At 39.8% G+C, this 25,249-nt stretch overlaps 1 protein-coding gene across 3 annotated transcripts in view; it reads left to right on the plus strand.

Annotated features, from left to right (window-relative positions):
• Window positions 1–25,249, plus strand: part of ZFYVE28 (zinc finger FYVE-type containing 28) — a 321,166-nt gene that overhangs the window by 228,070 nt on the left and 67,847 nt on the right. For all 3 annotated transcript variants that reach the window (XM_032781069.2, XM_032781072.2, XM_032781073.2), the window contains 3 exons: window positions 1,071–1,160; window positions 8,265–8,366; window positions 23,531–24,892. In XM_032781069.2, coding sequence (XP_032636960.1) covers window positions 1,071–1,160; window positions 8,265–8,366; window positions 23,531–24,892 — 1,554 coding nt within the window. The remainder of the gene's footprint in view (window positions 1–1,070; window positions 1,161–8,264; window positions 8,367–23,530; window positions 24,893–25,249) is intronic.

The following is a 25,249-nucleotide window of genomic DNA, read 5'->3' on the forward strand; positions in this document are numbered from 1 at the left end:
TCCCAAACCTACAAAACTATGTGGTCCTACCAGTCTTTGCTCGTTTCCCGGGCCCATTACCATCAGGCCCCATTACCATCAGGGGGAATCGGTGTTCAGTGGCTAGAACCGGCCCCATTACCATCAAAAGTGCAGGGGCCCGCGGTTTGAGACAATTCTGTGTCCATGTCCTCATCACTCTTGTTGCCACGCTGCTGTAGCCGCCTCCTCCTCACCTGGTTTTCCAGGTCCTGGTTCAGCATAGACTGCACGATAATGCGCGAGGTGTTTACAACGTCCATGATTGCTGTCTTGAGCTGAGCAGGGTCCATGCTTGCTGTGCTTTGGCATTTGCACAGTTCACCCAGGAAAAAAGGTGCGAAACGCTTGTCTGCTGCTTTCACGGAGGGAGGGGTGAGGCTGTACCCAGAACCACCCGCGACAATGTTTTTGCCCCATCAGGCACTGGTATCTCAACCCAGAATTCCAAGGGGCAGGGGAGACTGGGGGAACTATGGGATAGCTACGGGATAGCTACCCACAGTGCAACGCTCCAGAAATTGACACTAGTCTCGGTACATGGACACACACCGCCGAATTAATGTGCTTAGTGTGGCCATGTGCACTCGACTTTATACAATCTGTTTTAAAAAAATGGTTTCTGTAAAATCAGAATAATCCCATAGTGTAGACATACCCTAAGGCTCAACAGAGAGACTCAGATGGATTCTCTTCAACACTGCTTTTGACAGTAAATCATGGCACCACATCTGTCACCAGGGGAAGTTCACTAAATATATACAGGGCTTCTTCGTACTCTTTGCAAATTTTGCATCTTGGAGTTGGGAGTGGAGATCATTGAGCCATTTGGTTTCCATTAGGTGGCATGGGATTGATAATAGTCAAAAGAGACAGAGTTAATGTAGAGTGAGCTTTAAATATGAATTTTCTTCCTCAGTTTGCCTGGCTTATATCACAACATTAATTTATCCATAGTTTCTCCTATTTAATTATTCAAATTTATTTATGAACAGCTAATAAGCTGAGAACATTCTGAAAAATGATTTACAAGTATTTTGTTATTTACCTAGAGCTTTAAAGCTTGGATACCTCACTCAAGATATGATTGATGACTATGAACCAGCATTAATGTTTACCATCCCAAGATTAGCCATTGTGTGGTAGGTATTTATAACTCTTACATTGATTTTTCTCTATGAATAATATTATATTGAAAGTTATGGTAAAGTCACATAGCAAAGTGTGTGTTCACGCCTGCTTGCAGCTGATTTTTATGAGCACATTCTTTCAAAGAACCCAAAAAAGGCAGTAAGATCACAAAGGAATTAACAAGGAGTGGCATTAATAAAGCAACAAGTGCCAAAAGGAGAAAAGTGAGAGCAGCTAATTATGCAGACTAGGAAGTGAGAGCAGCTGGTCAGTCATCCCCCAGAAGGAAATGCAGAAGTGAAGGGATTTAGAACATCACATCTTCCAAACCAGACTAGGTGCTGTAAACTCATCTTTTATACATAAATTCTTTAGATGCAAATATTTTACCTCACTGCATAAGTAACATCTTTATCATATGGATCCATGAAAAACTGATTTTCAGTAGTAACCATTTAGTTTCGTTAATGATACATACTAGAACCAAGGGGACCTGCCATGGAATCTATTGGCATAGTACAATGTAACAAAAAGTGAGTGAGGTACAGACCTCGTTCTAGAATGTGTTTTCTGTATGCAACTGGATGAAATCAGAAAAATGGCATATTACCTCTTGGCCCTAAATTTTTCTGCTCAGACTGGTGGGTGGAGCGAGCTTTTCCACTTAAATCAGTTTATCACAATAGCACATATGAAATGAACAAGAAGAATGCTCCCTAATGGATATTCTTTATTTAATAAGACAGCAATTTCTCTGGAGTAAAAGAAGCAAGGCTACAATTACTGCATTTTAATAAAGGTTATGGTTTTTTAAAGTTTGCATCAGGGTATTAATATAACTAGAAAATAAGAAACCTCACACCCTGCATGTGTAAATTTCTCCTCCGGAAATCACTCTGGCTCATTGCTCCTGTTAAGCAGATTAATGTGCCTATCAATGTCACAACTGACTAACTAAATAAATTCATCTTAGCATCAAAAGTCAGCAAGACTATGAGAAAGTGACTGCTCATCATATTAAACACCCCAGAGTCTGCAGTAGCAGGAGGAAAACTCATACAAAAAAAATAAATTTAGTCTTTCTGGAAAACCAAAGACTCTCTGAGAAATGGCCTTTGCCAATCCCAGATTAAAAATCAATCTGGCTGTTCCCAGAACACACAATGAGATGAAAACAGGCATCATTACCAGCTGATATTTCTGGAAAAATTGTATCAGCCAGATACAAAGTTTCCTTGAATACTGGTAGGGCTAAAGTTTGGACTGTAGAGAGAGAAGTCTTAAAATCTAAGGAAGATACATCTAGAAGGTGCCATGCTTGTTAGCATACTGTATTTCTTTAGTGAATAAAAATCTTTTCCTTTCTAGCAACTGCTAGATAGAGTGAGATGCAGTCGGATATCTGGACTGGCAGAGAGATCAAAATCTCTGGGGATCAATTCACCCAGCTATGCAGCATTTTGTAGGGTAGGTGATATAGCATGAAATGCAGCTATTATACAATCAATTCTTACGCTGAATGCCTGTAAACTTAGGGCTTGTCTAGGCAGCTTGGCAAAGGATGCCAGAGAGGTGTGATTTATAAAGCACATGAATAGGCTGTGCTCTAGCTGCCTATGTAGACCTGCTGATATGCTCTAAAAGGTACCTAAAAGGCATGGTAAATTTCAGAGTGCACCAGCAGGATCTATACAGAGAAGTTAAAGCACCGCATGTTAGAGTGCTTTACAAATCACAACCCTCTAGTGTGCTTTACTAGTGTCATGTAGACAAGTTCTTGGGATAGAATGACAATTTTTGCACATGTGGAGGATTGGGGAGACCAGCCAGTTAAGCAAATTTTATTTTCAGTACTTTAGTTTAATCTTCACTCTGGATCCTGAGGTTTCGTTATTGGTTAGAGTCTTACACAAATTTTAAAATGTTGGTATGTTTTTACTATTAAATTATTTAACTTAAAAATACTCTTGTACTGGGTAATTTTACTCATAAACGTTTTTGAACCCTTAATCCTCTGTTTGATAACAAAGCATTAGTTTAAGATATACTTATTGGGATCACTTTCTGTTAAGCTTGCTTACCTGGCATTGATATGCTGTACACATTATACAGTACATGTTGCTTACCAGTCATACCAGATGGCTGTGTACTTTTAACCTAAGAGCTGGTTTGCAATATTAAGAGAGAGATTTTTGTTTCTTTAAATAGTTTTGTTTTCATTTCCTTTTCTTTTTCATTAGCCGCTAAGCTTCCTTTCAAAAATAATCAGTGAGATGAGACAAGTAACAGAATTAACCTATAGCAGGGAAATTTTTGGTTAAAATAGGGAAATATTAGCTACAAGAACAGCTCACCAATAGAACAAGTTACCTGTAAAGGTTGTAGAATTACCATCATTTGAGATTTCAAGCATAGATTAGCTACTGCTCTGTCAGTGCTGGTTTGGGAATAATTAGGTCAACTTGGCCATAATCAGGGCCAACTCTAGCGTTTTTGCTGCCTCAAGCAGCACAAAAAAAAAAAGCCATGATTGCGATCAGCGGCAATCCAGTGGCAGTCCTACTGCCGCTTCTTCTACGATGGCAATTTGGTGGCATGTCCTTCGCTCTGAGAGGGAGTGACCACCCTGCCACCGAATTGCCACCAAATGGCCTGACATGCTGCCCCCCTCTTCACTGGCCGCCCCAGGCACCTGCTTGCTACTCTGGTGCTTAGTGCTGGCCCTGGCCGTAATATAGGAGTGGGGGCAAAAAGCAGTGGACTAAATCATGGATTCTCAAACTTCATTGCACTGCGACCCCCTTCTGACAATAAAAGTTACTACATGACCCCAGGACAGGGGACCAAAGCCTGAGCCCACCCGAGCCCCACTGACCTGGGGGTGGGTGCAGGAAGTTGAAGCCCAAGGGCTTCATCCCCAGGCAGGGGACTTATAACTTGAGTTCCAATGTGCAGAGCTGAAACCCTCGGGCTTCAGCTTCGGACCTGGGCCCCAACAAGTCTAAGCCAGCCCTGGCAAACCCATTAAAATGGGGTCATGACCCACTGTTTGAGAAACTGCGGGACTAAATCATTTATTAAAGGTCCCTTAGAATTCTACTATTCATAACAATGAGAGAGAGAGAGAGAGAGAGAACCCTGGAGACATTGGTTCCACCATACTGAATATTACGTTAGCACTTGGTCCATTTAAAAATATTCAGGATTCTCCAGTTTTCTGCAGTCCAGTTCCTCTGACAATTCTGATTAAATACTACTGGACAAGTTTACATGTAATGCTTTTTTTCCTGCCATTTCAAAGAGGGTAGGGATAGGTGTGTGGGTGTGTCTGTCTTTCTCTCTATCTGTTTATATTTGTTGTTGGTTGTCAGTGCAGTAAAACCCTCAAAAGTTTATCCTCCCATCAATGCACTAGGATTTAAAGGTGTAACTTCCTCACTTAAAGCACCCATGGCACCTTCTCTAGCCTGCTGTAAACTTTATCCTAAAATTTTATTACAAGTGATTCCTCTAAATCCCCTCAAAAGTTCCTATTTTTCCCTGCCATAAGGTGGGGTAGCATGTGAAGTCCCATACCATCTGGTGCCAGAGGAGTGCCTATTGACTATAACTTGGATAACTACTCTTCTTCAGACTCATCGATAATGAACCACTTTTCCAGACATTCTACTACATGGTGTTCATGTTTTAGAATAGTGGTTCTTAACCTGGGGTGCATTCACCCTTGGGGGTGCAAGACATGCCAGATTTTTTTAGAAGGTAAATCATCAAAAACGCAAATTAAGCACAGGCACGTAAGTACAACTACTTTGTTTTATCAAACTTATGTATTTATTAACATTATACATTTTTAAATGATTACTGCGTTAAATTTTAACTGCAAAATAGAATTACATATTTTTTAATCTCTTTCATTCTATAGTTATGATATAGCTAGGTTTAAAGAACTGACCTACTTCAACGATTTTTGACAAGGGGTGCAAGAACATTTTTGAGAACCAAAGGGGTTCAAGCTGCAGTAAAGGTTGAGAACCACTGTTTTAGAAGGTGAATAATAATTGCTGCCATTCAGTTTGTAAAGACATATGGGACTATCCTTATGCTGAATGACATGAACTTGCATGGCAGCTCTAATGTTTATCTTTTTACTTATAAATGTCTATCTATTTTAAGTCCTCTAGGAACATGTACAGTAGTAATAAACTAATTGAAAAATAACATACTGACCAATGCCAGTCAACACAAACTGCATCTAATGCTGGATGACTTAGATGAATGTTTTTAAACTATTTAATAAGAGATAGCAATATTCTGTTAATAATCCTAATAATTGACCATTAAAAAACATACTGAGGAACTTGTCGAGGAACAAACCCATTTAAGGGGAGCAGACTAAATGAATTCAGCTTATTCTACCTCAGTCTACTAGAATTAAAGGCTATGAAAAATGAAATGTGTGTCTCATTCTAGTATTTAAAGGCATGTGAGTAATAATAAAGTGAGACAGTTCGAAGGCCTCATGTTAGTAGAATTGGGTCAAATATATCTCATCTTTGTTTCACAGTATTTTCTCTTAAATTGTTGAAAACTTTTACAGAACTTCCTGAAAGTATTTTCAAGCAGAAGTGTCTTTGTATGTGAAGACAGAATGTTTACTGAGATATTGCAAAAATGTTCCTGATAACTTGATCCTATAAGGTGCATAGCACTCTGGCCCTGATCCAGAAAATCAGTCCCACTGAAGCGGTCCCACTGAACAAGGCCGGAATACTCAACTCTTTGCAGGACTGAGCTCTGAGGGTGCATCTACAGTGTAGGGTTCTTTTGGTGGCATGTATGTACACAGATGGCATGCTGGAGCCATTCTCCACTGAAAAGTCGCCACTGTGGAAGCCATTCTCCATTGCAGGAAGACTCTGGTACCAGGGAAATGCTCCAGCAGTAGAGGACAGTGGGGAAAGGCTGCTAGCTTCCCGTTGCTGGAGCTCTCTTCTGCCACAGGGAAGGAAAGAGACTCCAGTGGTGGGGAAAGGCTCTGGCGGGGGTGGAGCAGCAGGGAAAAGTCTAAGCCTTTCCGCTGCTGCATATCCCCATCAGAGCCTTTCCTTTTCGGGTGGCAGTGGAGAGCAACTGAAGCCTTTCTCCACTACCAGTGACTTTCACTGACATGTGTAGCCACACAACGCAGTATGCTTTTTTCACCAAAAGTGGTATGTAATGCAGAAATAGCCTGAGAATGGCTCTGTCTCCCCCCCACCCCTAAAAAAGTACTTCACCTGAAATGAGTTTCACAAAAGCATACGAGCAAAACAATATAAAATGGTTCACCCTTTCCCAAGTGGCAGAAATTCATATTTGATTGCTTTCAGAATGAAACATTCCCATGAAGTTCTGTCTTGTTTATTATATCATCAGTGGCTTGCATGAAATCTAAGATCTCCTTCTCATCTAATTTCTATAGTTCTTCACTCTCTGAAGAAATTCAGACAGAACCATATCTGTAAGGTGCTAATTTTGTAACATAATTACTGGCCCAACGAACATGGGTTTGCAGCAGTTAAAAATTTAGCCTGAGCAGACTCTAGTTTCTATCCAGAGAAAAGGTAATGTTTATTTTTCTAGACAAGACTTTAGTACTTGAGTCAGCAGCAATTAATTCATTGATGGCAGTCTGTCTACTGAAATAAAGAAACTAAAGAATTTAAAATTGTGCCTGTAGTAACTGGAGAATTGAGGTCTGCACCCAGAAAGGATTTGTGAAAGGTGACTTTCAAATAGAATGAAAAAAATCCATTGTTAAGAGTTGTGTGTTGATTGCCCCAATAAACAAGCTTGGGCCATGGCTACACTGGCGCTTTACAGCGCTGCAAGTTTCACGCTCAGGGGTGTGAAAAAAACACCCCCCTGAGCGCTGCAAGATACAGTGCTGTAAAGTGTCAGTGTAATCAGGGCGGCTCCCAGCGCTGCAAGCTATACCCGTAGAGGATGTGAAGTACGTGCAGCGCTGGGAGAGCTCTCTCCCAGCGCTGGCGCTGCGACCACACTTGCACTTCAAAGCGCTGGCTAGCTCCATTGCTGAGGAGAGGATACAGAATGGACCTTGCTGGTAACATGACAGTAAAAAAAAAAAAATAAAAAAAAGATTCTCACTAATACATGGAGCCCCAAACTAAAGTTGCAGAGTGACAGACAGACATCCTTTTTTTAAAAAAAAAAAAAAGGAAAACTCTTGGGCATGTTTTAAATAAATTATTTCATTATTTTGTACCATCTTTGGTTGTAAACACAAGAAACATAGTAACATTTTCTCAGAAAGCAAAGAAATAGCACTGAAATGATTCCCCCCATTTATTGATTTTGTGCTCCAGTGGGATTTCATAGTATTGATGATATCAGCCTATAATACACGCTGGAGTGTCTCAGAAGATCTTGAGCTGGCCATTCATGGCAGAACTGGATGGTAATGAACCAAAAATGGGGCAGAAAGTGAGTTTGTTGTTGTTATTGTGCTGAATGCCTCTATTAGTCTGTCTGAGAGATTCAGACCCCCTCGGAATTATTCAGCACCATTCTGAAGCTTAGATGTCTTTTAAGAAGGCTGCCTTCAAGTAATGAATATTTTGCAAACTAAGTATATCTACGCTGCAAAAACCAAACCAAACAAAACAAAAACCCTGTGGCAGCAAGTCTCAGAGGTCGGGTTGACTGAGTTGAGCTCACACTTTGGGGCTAAATATAATGTAGATGTTCCCGCTCAGGGCTCCGAGACCCTCCCCCAATCCTACAAACCCTTATGCATGTAAGTAGTTTCACTGAAATCAGTGAGTTAAATATATGAAGTAAACAATGGATTCTTTTTGTAATATAGTTTCATTGCTTTCCCCCCACATATAAAGGACCCAAATTCTTTGTAGTTTTTAAATATCTGCAACTTCTTACAAATAGAAGAAAAATAAAGTATCTGAGAGAGAACAAATAATTACATAAAATTGTGCATAATTATGCAACCAGCAGCTTGAATATAATTTCAAATATTTTGTTTATGATGGTTTTCTGATTCTATACTCTGTCCAAGTGTCATAAAGATATATTTTGTGTGTGTGTCTTAAATACAGTGGGCTTGTAGTTTATTCTGAAGGACCATTGAACTTGGACCGCAAGCCAGAAGATATGTCTGAGCTTTTCAGACCCTTCCACACTTTGCTAAGGAAAATAAGGCAAGTAATAAAAGATTTCTGTTTCTTGAAATTACATCTTTCCTAGGGTGAAAAATGAGGACTGAAAATTACACATAAAAAGGAAAATGTTTCAAAAACTATTTCTATGCTTAACTGTTAAAATAATTTACCTTTTTTTTTTTTTTTCCTGTGTAGCTTTTGTGTACTCGGCAGTCAGTTAAGCTGATTTTCTTTACTCTGGTATTTTCTAAACTTCTTCCAGTTCTATTTCCCCTCCCCTTTTTTTAATCATTTTATTATGTTTTTCTTTATTTTTGATAGTTATGATAGGTGGTGGATGGCTGTAATATTGAAGCTAGACATTTTATAGTTTTCTTTAACTGTTATGTTACTGTTTTAATTACATTTATTTTACATTTTTTGTTTAACTCAGTATGCTATGATGCAATACACAGGTAATGATTTATTAGCATATTTCCATCTGTAACTTCTATTAGTTTACTGGTTATCAGACTTTTCCATATTGTGGACCACTTCTTAAATAATAGATCATTTCCTGCGCACCTCCTTTCCCAATCTCCAAATCCCAATAACTCTTGGAAACTATAGTGTTTGGTTTAATTAAAAGTAATGACAGGACAACATCAGGGAGAAGGAATAGAGCTAACCTCGCTTTAATGAGATGGTTGGTTACCTCCCTCCATTTTTGTCTAAACGGTTTTTCTGGGTGTAGGAGCTTAGGGTCAGATTTTTAAAGGTATTTTTAGCACCTAGTGGGATTTTCAAAAGCACTTTGGTGCCTAAAACTCCTTGTTTTCAATAGGTGTTAGGCAATTAGATGCTTTTGAAAATCCTGTTAAATACCCTTAAAAATCTGGCCCTTAGGGACTAAATTTTCAAGTGACTCTATTTTGGGTGCCTCAGTTTTGGTGCCCAATTTGAGACCTTTTTAAAGGGGCCTGATGTTCAGAGTTGCTGTGCTCCCAGCTCAAAAAATCAGGACCTTTTAAAGTGTCTCAGCTGAAATATTCAGGCTCTTAATCACTGGAAACTTCTTAAAATGTAAGCCTCTATTTTAATAGTACTGCACACGGGTTCCACTGCTCTAAGTTTTTCTAGATCACTTTGCAATATGGTTCTGTCCTCCTATTTGTTTGCCATCCATTGAATTTTATGTTTAGCCAAAATTTGATCACAACTGAGTTTACAATACATCACAAACACAGAGAAATGAAGCTTCACAAAGGGGCTGTGCAGAGTGCAGAAAGATGATTGGTTTTGTGTTTATGTTTTATCAAAAAAGGCTTCTAGAAATCCTAAAAGAATCCAGGACTAGGCTACAACTAGCAGAAAATAGCCCTGTTTAACAATGAACAGATGCTTCCCTGTTGTTATGGAAGAGTTCCACCTAGTTCATGGACTGCAGTTGGAGAATCTCTCTAATAGGTTATTTATTCCTTTATGCTGCATATGTAGGATTGTTCAATACAAATGGGCCAGATTGTAAACCAGTGTGAAGTGGCTAAGCTTCATTGACTTCGCCTGAGCGATACTGATTTGCACAAGCTAAGAATCTAGACATGTATGTTTAATGTTTTGTCTAAACTAGTTTTAAATGTCCTAAGTGATGGAGCTTGCACCATTTCCCTTGTGTGTGTCCCATTGCCTGAATCTATTCAATGTGCGAGAGACTAGGTAATATCTACTCCTCCAATTTACCTCCTCCTGCTTGTTTACATCTTTGAAAACCTTTAATTTTTATTGCTTTTCCCTGAACACCCTCTAGCTGATCTAGATTTTTTTTTAATATGTATTATTATGACAAGGATGAAAAAGTATGTTGGACTAGGTTTTTCTGTAGCCAGAAGCAGTATGTGATTGTAAATTGCAATACTAACACTAAAATCAATCAGGTTATTATATGCTATCTTGAACTGTACGGACATTGATATGTATAAATAAAATTACAATTTTAATCGTTTCTTAATCTGTGAGACTTAATTACCATAAATACTTGTCCACCTTTCTCTCTGTTTACAGTTAATGATATTTTTTTAGTTTGAGAGATTTAGATGGGGGAAATATTCAAACACACAAATTGATTTCTAACTCCTATGGAAAGTCAATGGAAGTTAAACACATAACTCTGATATGTGCCTTATGCAAAATCTCCCCTGATATCTCTGTCTAGAAGACATATGCTATAGATATGGAAGTACATGCACAATATTGATCTTTTGGGTAGTTATCCTGTATCTCACTGCTGAAATGGATACACATCACTATTACTACTTTGTAGTGATATTGATTTAAGAAAGCTGGGCATAAAGAAACAAATTATTGAGATGCAGAATTGATAAGGTGAAAATCTTTACCTGGAATAAAATCCTGAAAATACATTCTTTTGAATTTAGTGCTTACTGTGATGAGAGATCCCACTGAATTTTTAAGTCCAATTAAAGATGCATTAAAACAAAAAGTGCTATTTACTTCCAGTACACAGCCACAACAAAAATTCCTAATCTAAGTTGTTCACATCCCCTTAGATTAATATGGAGATAATGTTTAAAATCTATTTTACTTATCACTATTTGTATATTTTGTCTACTAGTCACATTTTACAATATAGACAATAAAATCAGTTAAATCAGTTTTTGCTTTTGCTTAGTCCATTTCATTTTCAACTTTTCAAATCTTAATTGTTGGGTTGCGGTCATGTCAGGATAATGTATACTTGATTCAATAACAATTCTTTCTAATGCAATCTTTTTTAAAAAACGGAAAACCTTTAGCTCAATCTTTAGTTTTGAAAAAGTCAGTTCTAACAAAAGCTGAGCTTTGTGTCAAATTGGAGATGACAATATAATCCTTAGGAAAGGATCCAGATTTAAATGATCTGGAGCCATTTTGCAAAATATTTTCAGTGAAGCAATATTTATTAGTGAATACAAAGAAAATCAAAGCAAATCATACATAAGCTATGTGAAATTATGTATAAACTTTGATGTGGTTAACAGTCCAGCTAGATAAATCCAATCGGGCAATTATTGCCCCATCAGCAACGTCTCTGATTAACTCTACCATCCCATCAAATGAATCACCACTGTTCATTTAAAACAATGACAGAACCATCTCCACAGGGTTCAGGATTTTCAGGGTCCTCAGCACTTTGGTAGTAGGAAGGGAAGGTGCTCTATCTCCTCCCCCTTCCCTATGAGTAACTGCCTTGGAGTTGTTTCATGGGCTTTCTTTGCCTTGTGACTGGTGAATTTAAACTCAAGGGGTTGCAATTACTGGACAGGGGGAAGGTTCAGGGGGACATGTAAAGGAGATCAAAGGGGGAGGTCGGATGAGGCACTTGTATTTCCTTCCAGCAGTTAGACGTTAACTCACCCTCCAGCTACACTTTGGCTTTGTCACCAGTGGATGAGGGCAATAGAATGGCCTTCGGTATGTTCTATACATGCAGTATTGCAATACAATGCTTACTGTAAGAATATAAAAACCAACATATTATTGCAGCACATTATTGTATCCTATCAAATTTCAGTATAAAGTTCAATATTCTTTATCTATCAGCCAATTAGATTTTCATTCTTAATATAAAACAAAATGCAAGACTTACTGAAATGCTTACTGTATGATTATAACACATCTGTCATGTTGAGGATCATTAAAGGAAATAACAGACACTGGGTTTACACTGCTCCCATTAGCTATTGTAAAATTACAGTATAGCTATTGGATTAGTAAAGTATCTGTTGGCTAGATAAATCCATTATATTTTCCTCCTGGGTGTCCTATCGCTGAGTTGCCTGATTTTCAAAGGTGCAAAGCATCTTTGGAATCAGTGAGAATTGTAGATATCGAGCATCTCTGAAAATTAGGCTAGCAATAATTATCCTACTCTGTGTGCTATTAGCAAAAAGAATTGTACTTTTTCAAGTTCTGGTGCTCTAGGCCAGGAAACAAAATGTTTTAAATTTTTAATTGACACACATACAAAATGCATATATTATTACTTTGTATATATCCAAGTTAATATTAGTTACTCTGCACAAAAGTAGATAGAGAACACACACACTGTCATTACTGAATAATTTCAGCCAGATCTAAAATTCTGCAGATACCTTTATCTCTAATATTTTATCAAAGCTCTGTGTCCACCTACGGCTTGATCCTGGGCCACTGAAATCAACAGCAAGGCTCCCATTGCTGTTGGTATTTATGGATTCAGAGGTGTTATAGTATTTATGATGTACTAATACATACTATCGGTACATCATAAATACTATAACACCTCTGAATCCATATCATATCATTTACTGTGAATGAAAATGTAATACATTATATTCCTATCTCAGAATGTTGGGGTGATTTTGAATTTCTGCCATATGCAGCCTAGTTGTGAAGGGTGAAGGGGGTAAGGGTACATATCAGGTCTGTTTCTGGAGGGTGGGTTTTAGGGTGAGATCAGTTAATTGGTACTATGTAGTACTAAGGAATCTGCACTCATACCCACGTCTTACTCCTGTGGGAACAGCTACACACAGGGAGGATTGCCTTTTTTCTCTCTGAGGGTCAATCAAAATTACCATTGCTTCCCTTCTTGAAGAGAAGGTAACTTTAAACTCTGGACAGGTCTCCACAGAAGCCAACCTGATGAAGGCTGTGTGGAAGAGTATGAAACCAATTAATCTCCTAGCTGTCTTGTTCTCATCCTCTCTTCAGCTGACTCTGCCCTTGTGGGCTGGGCAGACAGCCAGCTCCAGACCACTGATGGAGCAAGTTCTTCAGCCTGGGTTCTTCCAGCTGTGCAAAATGCTCTGTTGTTTTTGCAATAGGTAGAGTGACTGCAGCTCATAACCACTACAGTACACAGAATCTTGCTTATTTATTTTTCCAGATATAATTTGCCCTTGTGTAGTAATGTGTCAATTAGAATGAAGGCAGATTAACCCCCAAAGTGACTTTTATAGCCAATCTGTTTTTTAAGTCCACCATAAAAAGGAAATATAGTGAAACTGGCAGAGTTGGCCTTCAGGTGCTCTGCGTACTGATTTCTTATGAATGATAAGACAAGGCAAGAGAGAGAGAGAGAGATCTAACCTTATTTTTTTCATAGTAACATCAGACTTGGCATACTGGATCAGACCTGAGGCCCATCTAGTCCAGTATACACAAGACACTAGCCAGTACCAGAAGCTTCAGAGGAAGGCATAAGAACCGTGCAGTAGACAGATATGGGATAATCAGCCCCGTGTAGTAGGTCTCTTCCTGATCTCTAACTGTTAGCAATTTAGCTTAAGCCCTGAATCATGAGGTTTAATACCCCCTCCCCCAAAGAAGTTGTTTATAATTAAACAACTCTGGACATTCTTGATACATATTCAATTCCTTCTGGAATCTTCTTAAGTTATTGGCTTCAATGATTTCATATGGCAATGAATCCCAAAGCCTAATTATGTATTGCGTGAAAAAGTATTTCCATTATTCAGTTGCCTGTATCTTTATAAGAAGCAAATTTCATTTAGTGCCTGAAAAATATCTTTGAAATCCTGGTAATTTTTCATCGACAGACCAAAGGAAAAACAGAAATAACTGGTTCCCTTTCACAGTGAAAGCAATTTCAGCTTATAATAAAAGTTTTTGTTTATATGTTTAGAATTGGTGACATGGAACAATTTGTTTAACAGGTTTACTTTTGGTTTAAGACACGAATTGTTTCCATTCCAATTATTGAAGTAAGGGCAACAGAAGATTACCCAATTTTATCTGACAGGTTTTGTATAATAACTCTTTTATCTTCTTAGTGAGGATAATTACTGCTCTATAGTGTAAAGAATTTTCCTAAGAAACAATATCCAACAATTGTTAATTAACTGCATATTTTAAATTTAATGCAAAAAATACACCACCTTTTAGCTATAACTCCATTAGGAACAATTTGACTTGAATGCAAAAAGTTTATAATTTATATTTAGACGCAGTATTATTCAGGTGCATAGGTATATGTCGGTGTGTTTGTTCATGTGTATGTATATGTGTGTATGTAGAATTTAAAAAATAGATATTAATTATTTTTATTATAGTTGTACTTAGAGGCCAGGGCCCCATTGTGCTAGGTATTATACAGATATCTAACAAAGAGGCCATGCCTGCCCCAAAACTTTAAAATTTAAGTGTAAGGCTATCTACAGGTGGATAAAACAAACAAATGGGAGAACACAGAGAATCAATGAAATAATACATAGAAAAGTGAGTCTAATCATTTAAAGTGCTTTAATTGAGATAATTTTGGAACGAAAGTGGTCATAGTTCATAAGTCAATATTTACCCGATTGTGATATCGGAGTGCAGTCTAGGCGTAATTCAAACTGACTGAATTCAATGAGTGTCTTTCAGTTGACTTCAGTTGTTTTGGATCATGCCCTGTTTCTTTATACCTGGAATAAGAAATAACTGGAATATCTCAGATTCTGTAGTGTGACCACTGTTGGTAAATGCAGAGTTCTTTATAGCAACCATGTAGATATGCCTGTGGGGAAATAGAATCTAGAATGGAATGGAACATATATTAGAACATATAGTATAAACAAATCAAATCTATTTCCCCATATTAAGTATCCTCACACCTTCTTGTCAAACTGTCTTAAATGGGCTGTCTTGATTATCACTACAGAAGTTATTTTTCTCCTGTTGACAATAGCTCATCTTAATTAATTAGCCTTTTAGAGCTGAGAGGGGAACTCCTCTCACCCTTTTCATGTTCTCTGTATATGTATATATATCTTCTCACTATATGTTCCATTCTATCCATCCGATGAAGTGGACTATAGCCCACGAAAGCTTATGCTCAAATAAATTTGTTAGTCTCTAAGGTGTCACAAGTACTCTTGTTCTTTTTGATACAGACTAACACGGCTGCGACTCTGAAACCAGTTAAAACTTTGTAAATCCGGGTGTAGTTAAGATTTGGAATAGGTCTGGGTTGGGGCCAGGGGAGGGGTGCCCCTCCCCCTGCTGTGGCAGGTCCCGGCCAGGCAGGTTCCCTGAGCATCTGCGAGGCACTTAATAGGTTGCTGCACAGCCACACAGCTTACAGGGGACTTAGCTTGTGGTCCCTTCCAGCCCTACATTTCTATGTCGTCTTATATTTTTGTATAATGTTGATTACACTATTACATTCCCCAAATAATAACAGCTACCAATTTAATACCAAAAATAATAAGATACCCAAACTCTAATCACTGCCTGCCAACCATGCTTTTAAAATGCTTTTGAAGTGTGAAGGTGAAGCATGAAGTAGAACCGGTCTATCTAGGTGTGACCTTAGACTGCACACCTAGTTACCATGCCTACCTGAAAAAGACAGCAGCTGAAGTTAAGATGCGCAACAATCTTCTTAGCAAACTGACAGGTTCATCATAGGGTGCTCATGCTCCAACTCTGCGGACATCAGCTCTTGCCACCTCGAATTCGGTGGCGGAGTACTGCGCACCAGTTTGGATCCGATCGTCACACACCAAACTGGTGGATATGCAGTTACATCAGGGCCGGCGCTTTCATTTAGGTGACTTAGGCAGTCGCCTAGGGTGCCAGCATTATGGAGGAGGCGGTATTTTGCTGGGGGGGCAGCAGGCAGCTCCGGTGGAGCTGCCGCAGTCGTGCCTGCGGAGGGTCTGCTGGTCTCGTGGCTCTGGTGGAGCTGCCGCAGGCATTTCTGCGGAAAGTCCGCTGGTCCTGCGGCTCAGGTGGATCTGCCGCAGGCATGTCTGCGGCAGCTCCACCAGAGCCGCAGACCAGCGGACCCTCCACGGGAATGCCTGCGGCAGCTCCACCAAAGCCGCAAGACCCGCGCGCGGGGCGGCAAAATGGCCTGGTGCCTAGCGTGCCAGAAACCCTGGCGCCGGTCCTGAGTTACATGCCGTCATGCGTATCATCTCCAGCACCCCCGTCCTGTGGCTCCCAGTTCTGAGCAATATTGCTCCTCCTCATATCAGATGAGAGGTTGCCACTGGCAAGTTACTGGAGAAAGTATGCGCCAACTCAAGCCTGCTGCTTTTAAACCACCAGCTGCATTTTTGCCATCACGTCGCCCATTATGGTCTCATCTGCCATGCCAGGATGTTAGGGCAGAAACACTCTGGCGAGAGGGATGGATAGTTATGATCCCCAACCACTCCCACATAACCGACCCCACAGTTCGCCTGCCTGGTTTTGACCTGCCCCATCACCAAAGGTCCCTGTTGAACAGGTTCCAGAATGGGCAAGGTCTCTATGTGGACAACCAGTATCTCTGGGGCCTTCGTGACAGCCCTTCATGCAGCTGTGGCACAGCACAGACAGTGACACACACTGTCACTGAATGCCTGCTGACTAGGTTCAGAGGTGGCCTAGAAGAACTGCATCATACCACTGAAGCTGCCATCGCTTGGCTAGCCAACTGTTCACATGCTAAATAAATATATCTTTGGAATAACCTGTGAGCACACTGTCACAGATCCTAGTGAGAGCCCCTTCCTGGCCATCCACTAGGATTGCTGTGAAGGAAACCACACCTCTGCTTTGGATCACTGGTGTGTTTAAAGCTCCTGGAGTACAGTCATGGCACCAGTCTCAGGGTCCCCAGGTGCACTCACAGTGCACAGACCTTCTATCTGGCACCCTCCCTCCCTGAGTGTAGGAATCTCCTGTCCAGCTGCCTAGTCCCTCTGAGCACAGTGCTGAACCTTCATACTCGCCAGTATTTAAACACTGCACTATCCCAGAACTCTGCCCCAAAGACGTGAAGCTTTGGTTTACAGTTTAACTCTCTCAAGGGCCTGCAGGAGTTGTGATGCAGTCTACACACACACTTTGTACCATCTAATGTCTTCATCCTCCTTATATTTAATCATGTAAAGCATAGGGGAGTACAGATCATACAAAACAATAAAACATCCTGAACACAATAACCCTCAGTAACTCCCCTTCCCTTGAGAGTCCTTGGGGGACCATGTTTTCAGGTAGGGAGGCAGAGTCTTCTGTTCCCTGAGCTAACCTGCCCCTGCAGCAGTTTTCCTCCTTGTACTCGGGTGCAAAATGGCTCTACCCCTCTCCTCAATTCTCCCTATACGTCCATTTACAGACTCCTGTTGGGGACATCTGCTTTTGTTCTGCCTTTTGGTATTTTTCCATTACTCTCAAACACCTCTCCCTTCAGACAAGAGGGAGGAAGTCTCCCAAGTAGAGCATACCCATTGTCCTGAGTTCCCTTACTTTGAGTAGTGCAGATCACTCACCACTATCTCTGGCCTGGTGGAAAGATCATAAAACTGTAGGTCTGGAAGAGACCTCGAGAGGTTTTCTAATCCAGTCCCCTGCACTCAGGGTAGGACTGGACTAAGTACAGTATTATCTAGAACATCTCTGACAGGTGTTTGTCTAATCTGCTCTTAAAAATCTCCACTGACAGATCCACAACCTCCCTACACAGTTTATTCCAGTCCTTAACCACCCTGACAGGAAATCTAACTGCCCTGGCTGCAATTTAAGCCTATTGTTTCTTCTCCTATCCTCAGAGGTTGAGAACAATTTTTCTCCCTCCTCCTTGTAGCAACCTTTTATGTACTTGAAAATTGTTATCCTGTCCCCACTCAGTCTTCTCTTCTCCAGACTAAAGGAATCCAGTCTTTTCAGTCTTCCCTTTTAGGTCATGTTTTCTAGACCTTTAATCATTTTTGTAGCTCCTCTCTGGATTTTTCCCATTTGTCCACATCTTTCTTGAAATGTGGTGCCTAGAACTAAACACAATACTCCAGTTGAGGCCTAATCAGAATGGAGTAGAGCGAAAGATTTACTTCTTGTGTCTTGCTTACAGCCCTCCTGCTAATAAATCCCAGCATGATATTTGCTTTTTTTTTTCAACAGTGTTACACTGTTGACTCATATTTAGTTTGTGATCCACCATGACTCCCAGATCCCTTTCCACAGTACTCCTATCTAGGCAGTCGTCATTTCACATTCTGTATGTATGCAACTGAGTGTTCCTTCCTAAGTGGAGTACTTTGCATTTGTCCTTATTGAATTTCATCCTGTTTACTCAGACCATTTCTCCAGTTTGTCCAGATCATTTTAAATGTTAATCCTATCCTCCAAAGCACTTCCAACCCCTCTCAGATTGGTGTTGTCCATAAACTTAAGTGTACTCTCTCTGCCATTATCTAAATCATTGATGAAGATGTTGAACAGATCCGGACCCAGAATTTATCCCTGCAGGACCCTACTCAATATGCCCTTGCAGCTTAACTGTGAACCACTGATGATAACTCTCTGGGAACGGTTTTCCAACAAGTTATGTACCCACCTTATAGTAACTCCATCTAGGTTATATTTCCTTAGTTTGTTTTGAGAAGTGTAACAGGGTCAACGACTCACCTATGCGGTGCCTCCTGCCGGTCATCCTGGGAATTAGCTCGTCTAGTATTCGGAGCGCCTCCTGGTGGCCATGTCTCACCTGCCTCACGCCCTGTGTCCATCCCAGACCCCAGTGCCCCTTTCCTTGGGGTGCTGCCCCCCAGCAGTTCCCACTCTCTGGATCTCCCCTCCCAGGGGAACACTCACCCCTCTACACCCACCTTGCCTCAGTGGCTCCTGCCAGTCATCATCTAGGCCCTCTCACTGGGACAAACTGCAGTCTTTAATAGTCACTCATCATTGACAAGGGGGTCAGACCAGCTGCCTCTGCCTATTCCAAAGCTGCACCTCCTAGCCCCAATACCTGAGTAGGCCTTTATCAAGGCTTCAGCCTGGGGATTTGTCAAGCTGGAGTTCCCCGGCTCCTCTTGCCCTTCCGGAGCACTGCTCTACTTCAGGTACCCTATTCCCAGGCAGCTAGGCCCATCTCCCTCCAAGGCTGGAGAGAGACTGACCCAGCTCCTCCCTGAGCCCCTGTAACGGCCAGGTGTGGCCTGATTTGGGTTTTTCCCCAGTTGTGGCTGCTTCCCCAATCAGCCTATCCTTTTTCCACCGGAGCAGGGTAACTGCCCTGCTACAAGAAGGTCATGTGAGACCATATCAAAAGCCTTACTAAAGTCAAGATATACTACATCTACTTCTTCCCCCCACCCACAAGGCTTGTTACCCTGTCAAAGAAAGCAATTAGGTTGGTTTGACATGATTTGTTCTTGACAAATCCATGCTATTACTTATCACTTTAGTATTTTCTAGGTGTCTGCAAATTGATTGCTTAATTATTTTCTCTATTATCTTTCTGGGTACTGAAGTTAAACTGACTGGTCTGTAATTTCCCAGGTTGCCCTTGTTCACCTTTTTATAGATTGGAACTATATTTGCCCTCTGTTGCTGCTTGATTGTGTACTTCCGGTTCCAAATGAGATGTATGGTTCACTGATCAGTTCATAACTTTGGTGTTCATAACTCTGAGGTTCTACTATAATTTTCAACTTGTTCTTCCCTATTTTAGCCTCTGATCCTATGTCATTTTCAGTGGCATTCATAGTCCAATGTCGACAACCCTGCTAATTCATGGTGGACACACACGCGCACACACACGCTTTCCATGCTGCAGTAATTTCATCATACAATTTCATAAAATCATTCACGATTCAGAAGTGGTACAGACAGAACCCTCAATTCATCACCGACACTAACACCATATGAATCAATCTTTGTATAATATTTAGCTATCAGATGGACTTGTAAACGTACAGATTTTTGAAATTTTATAAACCATCGTGGTAACAAGACTGACTTTCAACTATGGAGGATAATTAGCCCTAGAACAATTGCATGGTACCTTTTCTAACAAATTTACAACTGAACAAATTGCCAAACATTAAACTTCAAGATTCACATGGAATGATTTATGCAGAACAAGAATAAGCATTGTGGAATAAAAACAAATCTACCAGAGAAGATGGGGAGGTGGGTGTAAGGTGGAGGACACAATCCACATAGTATGATTATGGCTTTAAAAGTGAATGAAAAAATGACACCTGGTGACTGCACGTGGCTGTGTCCAAGTGTTTATTCTGAGTCATAGCTTCTTAGGTTTACTGATTTCAAAAAATCTGTATTTTATTACTGTTAACGCTGTACAGTCAGCAGAGCTGCAGAAGAGCATATGCTGTCTTTTATTCTCCCTCAACTATTATCATCTAAGCTGCCAGCTACATTTTGATTCTACAGTTTTTGTTGTTTGATATTTGGTGATGTATGACTCAGATATAACGTGACTTATTTTCAGATAATATGCTCATGTTGCAGTGGTGGCAGTCCTAAAAATCTTGTTTGACCTTTAACGTAGTAAATTTGATATGGAAGTCATTGACTGAAAATAAATATGGATCCAAGAGATGTTTATTTTTTGCCTTCAGTGACTTTTTGGACTACTATCACTCTCTTTATGGGGTTTTGATATGTGGATAGTCACAACCCCAGGTTTCCTGTGACCCAGGGTACCCTACCCTCTGCTCCCTTGCTAAAAGGACTAGGTTTGTGGAGCAGTCCCTCCCTTCAAAGACCATTGTAGAAATTCCAATTCACCACAGCGCCAATACCAACTGAATTACAGAACTTGTAATATATTGTTTACAATTAACTCTGGTACTGATCACCTGGCAGTGCCCTCTGTCCTTTTCAAGCCCCATTTCAGTTCCTTTTTCATAAGCCACAGAGTAAGATGTTCTTCCAGTGTGCCACCTTCTCATAAGCCTGAATCTTTATCATTCCTGATGGACCAGTCTGTGGAATCTGGAGAGACCTTTTTTGGCAATTTTACCCAGCCCCAACAAAATCACTTCCAGCTGGCAAGTCTCCTTTCCACAGTCGTTCTCCCTCTGCTCCAAGCAACCCAGTGGGTCCTCACAGAGTCCTGAAGTTTCAAACCACTATCTTACTTTCACCCACATATTTTACATCCCACATACTTCATACTTAAAATAAGATAGATGCAACATACACGATTGTCTATATGGATATAATGCACATAATCGTAATGGCATTTTGCACTTACATAGTACCTGCCATCTAATGATCTCTAAGCATATTAGGAGTGGCTCACTCCCTTTCCTGTGCTCTAGCCACAGGATTGTGCTGCCTGTAAAAATCACATGTACAGATTTATGCCACAAGGAAATCTTTTATTTTTTTCAAAGCTAATGGCAATAGGCATTTTTGTATTAAAGTATCAATCCCAAAGGTGACCTTTTTTTTTTTTAAACATGGTGATTCCATTTCAGCATCTGGATATTAGTAAGAATGTAAATCGGGTTTTAAGATGTGAAGTTGAGAGCTGTTATCTTATAATTAAAGTAAAGTACAAAATTGTCGAGGTAATGTTAAATCTTTGAGCATCCAATAAGGCTATGAGTGCCACAGTGCTTTCAGGGCTTAATACAAAGTCAAGTGAAGTCAGTGGAAAGATTCCCATTTACTTTAGTGAACTTTGAATCACGCCTTAAACAGCACCTGATGGTGGATCAGTTAGATCACGCTATCCTTGTTTCCTTAAAGGTCTGAAATCCTGTACTCGCAAATGGGGTATTTGACCCCTGAAAGTAATTATCACTTAGTAGAAGAAAGAAGGAAAAAATAGAGAGTCTAATGAGTAATATATTGAAAAGGAAATTGCCCTATTGACAGATTCAGTTTGTCATTGCTGTTCTGCCAAGTATCAGACAAGGGTAGTGTATTATTCCATTCCAGTTATGCCTCAGGATTCTTCAAATGACACAGCTTTGTGTTTACAAAATAAGTGTGGCTCTTAACTTTTCTTCATTTATCATTTGGATATGGAAAATGTTAAATGTAAGTAAAAACATGATTTATAAGTGGATATGGAAGTAACTCTGCAATAGTGTCCCAATATTGGGTGCCAGATCTGAAGAAGAGCTCTGTGTAAGATTGAAAGCTTGTCTCTTTCACCAGCAGAAGGTGGTTCAATAGAAGATATTTTTAAGTAAAAGATATTAATTTATTCGTATTGTCTTCTTAAGTTTAGTCATATCCGCAACTGCTCTTTTTTCAGCTCAGTCCATCAGAAAGTTGCATATTTTTTTTCTAAGGAAGCTTTTTCTTTAATGTAGATTAATCATGTGCTCAGTAACAATATTACTTACAGAACTAAAAAGAGTAATGTCAGTAAATATTTTTCACCTCATGAACTCTTAAATATTATTTCAGCTGATTAAACAATGTCAAGGAATAAACGCAAATATCACAATGCAAAGAAACGCTAAAAGGAAGTGGAAAGAAAAGATGGGAAATCTCCAATCTTTTGTCCTCTGTCAATTTCTCAACTATTAACTATTTATGTATTAGTAATGGGAACCAGAAGGAAAATGCTCCTAGTAACTTACCTAGAAAGAAAAGATGGGAAATCTCCAATCTTTTGTCCTCTGTCAATTTCTCAACTATTAACTATTTATGTATTAGTAATGGGAACCAGAAGGAAAATGCTCCTAGTAACTTACCTAGAAAGAAAAGATGGGAAATCTCCAATCTTTTGTCCTCTGTCAATTTCTCAACTATTAACTATTTATGTATTAGTAATGGGAACCAGAAGGAAAATGCTCCTAGTAACTTACCTAGAAATATATTATTGTGTAAAGTCTAAGAACACATTAGGTCTTCATCAAAACAATTTTTGTAATTTAAACTATATTCTCAGTTACAGACTGAGATTTCCAATACATCAGCACTGCAAAGGGGGCATTGATTAATGTTTTTAATACATTCTTTGTATCTGCCCACGTAATAACTTGGGAAATTTTAACTATATTCTTGAGTGCAATAACCTTCACTGACTAGTTCTCAGGAAGGTGTCAGTGTCCTAACCAAATTACAGTATGTGTGGTTTTAATTCAAGCTAGTAATATATTTAAAATGTGAAACATTATTTTTGAGCCCCAGATGACTAAATGTTTGGTTTTTTTCAGAAAGAAAAAAGAGAATATTTTATTTTGTTTCCCAGCATAGTCCTGGGTTCAAGTGCAGGAGAACACACATACTCTGAATTAGAATTTACAATGCACTTAGAATTCTCCAGCTCCAAGTGCTAGCTAATACTTTTCTGTATCTATTTCCAAATTCTGCATGTGGATTTCTTTTCAGACAGAGAAAGCTACTAGTGAGATCTGTAATGCAGTCACCCTTTGAGTACAAACTGCAACATAATGTCTCAATTTTTCACTTTGTAGGGATCTGCTTCAGACCTTAACTGATGATGAGCTGCACACACTGGAATGTAACCTCTGCATATCTCAGGATGTGGATTTTCCTGTCAGAACAGATCCTGAAGTGCCCACTGTCAGTACAACTGCCTTAGCTGCAACTTTGCCTGCTGAGGAGCTTTCAGCAAAAGCTGAAAACACAGAGGCTGAGCTAGCCTGCTCTATGCAGTATGATGCACAGGAATTGGAACAGCTGAATAGGATGGTCCACAGGGTTGGAGATGAAATGTCTTCCCTGCTTTCCCCACCAAGTGTCAGCCAGTCTCCAGCACACAGACCTGGCATAAGAAATGGCTCCAGCACAGAGGCCTCACCTAACAGGCAACATCTTGACAACTTAATTGACGAAGAGGAGAGAGTGTTTTTTATGGATGATCTGGATGGAGCAGGAGAAGCTCTTGCTGGGTTGGATTCAGCCAATGACACATTTGCATGGGTGAATAACCCTTGCCACAATTCAAAGCAGAGTGTGCAGCACAGGGAACCTCTAGTGTATGACAATGGTCATCAAACAGAAGAGACTTTACTTTTAAGAGAGATAGAAAGCGATTTAAGCAATAATAACAATATTGAAGATGGCAAACTGATGACTTGTATCTCAATTCAAAATTCGTGCAGTTGTTTAGAAGGTCCCGATTCACAGTTATACCTCAGTGGCTGGGATACATATGCTGATGCAGAGACAGCAGAAATGATAGCCCATAGGACAGGTGGAATGAAGATATCTGCTACTGTAATATTTAATCCCAAATCTCCCGCTACTTCAGAATCCCCAGTAACAACACCAGAAGTAGCTATCAGTTGTGTTCCTGGGTCTTCTGATTCTTTAGCTGATGAAGAGGAGAGTGAATCCCATAAACTCAGCATAGCTGCCACAAATTGTCTCATTAATTCCTGTGTGTGTTGTGGCAGCCGTGAAGACAGTAGGGAGGATAATATTGTTGGTTTAAAGACCAGACATTCCCCAGGAAAAGTTATAAATGCTTCTTATAGTTTAGTAAAATCTAAAGAAAAAGATCATATAGATAAACTGGATAGTGCAGTCTCTGCACAGGAGGCATTAAAAACTGAAACGTCTCCTGCTTTGCTAGCAGAAAGAGATTCTGGCAGAGAAGAACAGAAACTGTCTAACTCCTCTAAGTGCCTGGCACATTCCTCGGGTTCACAGCTGGGAGCAGAAAATGGATCACAAGTAGAGGTGGAAATCTCAAATCAGCAAAAGAAATGGGAGAAAAGAAGGCAGTCAAGTCAGAAGCAATCAGAGAACAATGAAGAAAGTAGTAGTGAAAGAATGGCAAAGGATGACATTAAATCAAGAGCTAGTTCAAGGTAAGAGCATCTTCTAATGATTTTGTCGTCTCTGGACTTGCATACAAAATTGTAACATAGTGATTTATACTATGCTTTCCTTAGCCATGAGGGCGCACATCATGTTAGCTGATTTTTAAGATAATAAAATATCAAAGGCCAAAGAATTGTTGACTATAAAGGAAAACAAATTTTTTACTACTTTTAAAAAATACTTTTTACTGTACTATCGGATTTGTTTTTTGTGCCAACCATGGAAGGCATTTTCAGCAACTGTTTGAAACTCGTTTTAATCTCAGGTCTTTATATTGTCTCCTGAGCTATAAAATACATTCATTAAATAGCATCTGACCTGTTTAGCTTAACAAAGAATTGTCC

This window comes from Chelonoidis abingdonii, chromosome 5 (assembly GCF_003597395.2).
Source record: "Chelonoidis abingdonii isolate Lonesome George chromosome 5, CheloAbing_2.0, whole genome shotgun sequence".
NCBI classification, from domain to species: domain Eukaryota; kingdom Metazoa; phylum Chordata; order Testudines; family Testudinidae; genus Chelonoidis; species Chelonoidis abingdonii.